Raw genomic sequence first — 3,247 nt, 5'->3', positions numbered from 1 at the left:
TTGTGCCTAACACCTATATTGAAGACCTGATGAGTAAGGATTCCTCTGCTGCCAACCACAATTGACTATTTCCTGTCTGCCATCATCGACCACAATTAGCCATCCCCACCGACCACTGGCCATTGGTGGCCAATTCTTGCAACTATCATAATCATAATATGGTCTTTATAATAAGTATTGCTATTATAGCAAACAACTATGACCTTTATAGTCTAATACTATAGTTTTCAACTATAATATTTCTATCTAAATGTAGTTATTGTAACCACCGATAGCCCTTATTGCAAAATATTGTCTTTGTGGCCACCAACTTCGGCTTTTGTAGACGACAACTACTATTATAGTTTCCAATTACAACATTTGCGGTCAACTATTGCTATTGCACCATTTACTACAACATTTGTGACCAACTACAACTTACTGTTTGCAAATATGACCTCTATGACTAATTGTCACTATTGTAGTCACCAATTATATGCTTTATGGCCAACTACTGCCAGTGTCCATTAACTATAATCTTTGGTGCCAACTACTATTATTATAGTTTCTAAGTATGACATATGTGGCCAACTATAGTTGTTACAACTACTTATTTCAATCTTCACGATCAATTACTGTCTTTGTAGCAACTATAACTTTTTTTGGCAAATTGTTACTATTACATCTAAAAGTCAAATTTAGTATAGTTAAATTATGACTGTTATAACTAAACTGTTATTATACATCAGTGTTTTTCAGCTTTTTATTTTCATCATATCAAATTCAAAGGAAAATTGGACCCATGTACTTTCAATTACACAGTGGATTACTTTAACTTAGTCAAGCCGCATAAAATTTTCCCTTTTTCAAGGTTTTTCCACATAAATAAATCTGGTGTCTTTTTCTACTTCTCTTCTTTTATCAGTGGATGTGTTGAATTTTTGTATAACTCTAAGACTTCAAAATATCAATCAACTATCGTGAAACTTCAAGCACATAACAATTCTCCTAAATTTTAATGATGGAATTACAGTTTGAATGGCTAAATTAGTGAGAGGGTAGTATGCTTTATGCTTTCTAGGAATCAATGTAAATTTTGGTTGCTAATTTAAATATTTTATGATGATTTACAGGAGTAAATAACAACATCTAACGTGAGGGTGTTAAATTAAGATCACATGTTGGGTTAGAGTTTAACCTTAAGTTAACCTTATCCAATATAGTTGGACTTGAACCAGATTCTATTAGTAAATGGATCAAAAAATCTAACCCAAACTCAACCGACTTTCCACCCGACTAATTCGCACCCGACCTATATAATCAGTTTAACATATGCAAAATAATTATTCGGGCTAATTTTAAATTTGGGTTTCTTTTATGCTGACCAATCAAGTTTAAGTTGACAGATGATATGAATTAGAACAAAAAAAATTGAAAGTATTAAAAATTTGGATTTGAATTTGATAAAAATATAATAATAATAATAATAATAATAATTTCAAGTCAAATTAATAATAAACTAGAATGAGGCACAGTCAAATTTGAGCGCTGCACAATTCTCAGCGCCCGATCTAAAAGGCCACTTCACGTAATTTATCAATTTACTTTTCTATCCACACACATACATATATAATTGCAAAGATTCAAGGGGCTACCAAGCAAGAATGCCAACGATCCAAGCAAATACAAAATTATACTGCTGAAAGTCTTCTTCAAGTTAAAGGCGTCGAGAATATGAAGACCAGTTGGCTTCCTCTCCCCCTCCCTTTCCTTGGCCAAATTTCTTCGCTCCATCCCCAACTCCTCCTTTCTTTCTCTCCCCCAGCCTCGCATTTCTTCTCCTATTCCTTTCCAATTCACCATTTTCCTAAACTTTCAGATTTACTCCCCCTGATTTCGATCTCTTAAGATTGAATCAAAACGTCTTGAATGATACCGACGTTTGCGCTGTTCCTCCTGTCCTGGCTCCAACGAGCGTGTCTTGGCAATCCCTAACCCTCTCTCTCTATTTCTTTCTTATTCCACGCTTGCCCTGAATGCATCCTTTCTGCTGTACCTCACCCGTTCCCGTCTCCCCCGTCGCCGGCGCTTCTTCCACCGTTCCGCTGCAACCGATGCCCACCCCTCCGCCGCAGTCGCCGCCTCCTGCCGCCCGCACAGACCAAGGTCAACTCCTTCTCCACTTACCCCACACGCGCAGCACTCGCTCTGCCCCAACGACCTCCCCTCCCCACTCCGCCACCGCCGCCTCCGCCTCCGCCGCCTGCGGTAACGGTTTTCGATGGCCGAGCGTCCCTTCCCTATCCGCTGACTTCTCCTCTATGCGCATCTCTTTATGCTCACATAATACGACGCTGCTGAGCTCCGCCTCAACGACACGGTTGGCAACGGCATCGCGGGCATCCTCCACAAGTGGGTGAACTATGGCCGCGGTTGGCGTCCCCGATGGTTTGTGCTCCAGGACGGCGTTCTTTCCTATTACAAGATCCATGGCCCCGACCGCATCAAGCTCCACGAGCAGGCCGACAAGGGCTCCAAGCTCATCGGCGAGGATTCGCTTCGCCGCGTTAGAAGTCATCGCCGTAATGGATCGAACTCCCTCAACTCCATCCAACGCAAACCGATTGGGGAAGTCCACCTCAAGGCAATATCCGGGGAAATTCTTTCTACTGCTTTCTTGCTTGTCGATGAGTTTTGATTTGATATGTTGTTTTTTTGTGTACTTGCCCTATTGTTTTAGGTAGCGACAGTGAGGGAGAGCAGATCGGACGACAGAAGGTTCTCGATATTTACAGGAACGAAGAGGCTACACCTGAGGGCAGAGACGAGGGAGGATCGAGCGGCGTGGACGGAGGCTCTTCAGGCTGTGAAAGAAATGTTCCCGAGGATATCCAATAGCGAGCTTATGGCGCCCGTCGACATCTTCGTGGTGTCAACGGAGAGGTTGAGGCAGAGGTTACAAGAAGAGGGGGTGAATGAGGCGGCAATTCAGGATAGTGAGCAGATCATGAGGAGCGAGTTCGTGGCGTTGCAGGGACAGCTTGCCATTCTTAAGCAGAAACAGTTGCTTCTTACTGATACCCTCAGACTGCTAGAGGTATGAAGTAGAGGAATCTCTGCTCCTAAAATGTGCGATCCTGAATCTCTTCAAGAATACTGCATTCGTTCTTTATCTTGATTTTCGGAAAGATTTAGATGCTGTAAAGCATTCTTCATTGGCAATTGAACAAAGATCAGTAAACAAAGGCATATATATATATATATATAT

At 41.5% G+C, this 3,247-nt stretch overlaps 1 protein-coding gene across 1 annotated transcript in view; it reads left to right on the top strand.

The window, feature by feature from the left end:
• The first annotated feature begins 2,768 nt into the window (after positions 1 to 2,768).
• LOC110032133 (oxysterol-binding protein-related protein 1C) overlaps positions 2,769 to 3,247 on the top strand; it is a 54,852-nt gene continuing 54,373 nt past the window's right edge. The window contains exon 1 of the mRNA XM_020735657.1: positions 2,769 to 3,076. Within this exon, the coding sequence (XP_020591316.1) occupies positions 2,855 to 3,076 (222 nt within the window). The 5' untranslated portion in view covers positions 2,769 to 2,854. The remainder of the gene's footprint in view (positions 3,077 to 3,247) is intronic.

Source organism: Phalaenopsis equestris, unplaced genomic scaffold (genome assembly GCF_001263595.1).
Source record: "Phalaenopsis equestris unplaced genomic scaffold, ASM126359v1 Scaffold000878, whole genome shotgun sequence".
In the NCBI taxonomy this organism is placed as follows: domain Eukaryota; kingdom Viridiplantae; phylum Streptophyta; class Magnoliopsida; order Asparagales; family Orchidaceae; genus Phalaenopsis; species Phalaenopsis equestris.
The sequence above is the reverse complement of the archived record's forward strand: the minus strand, read 5'-3'. Positions and strand labels throughout refer to the sequence as shown.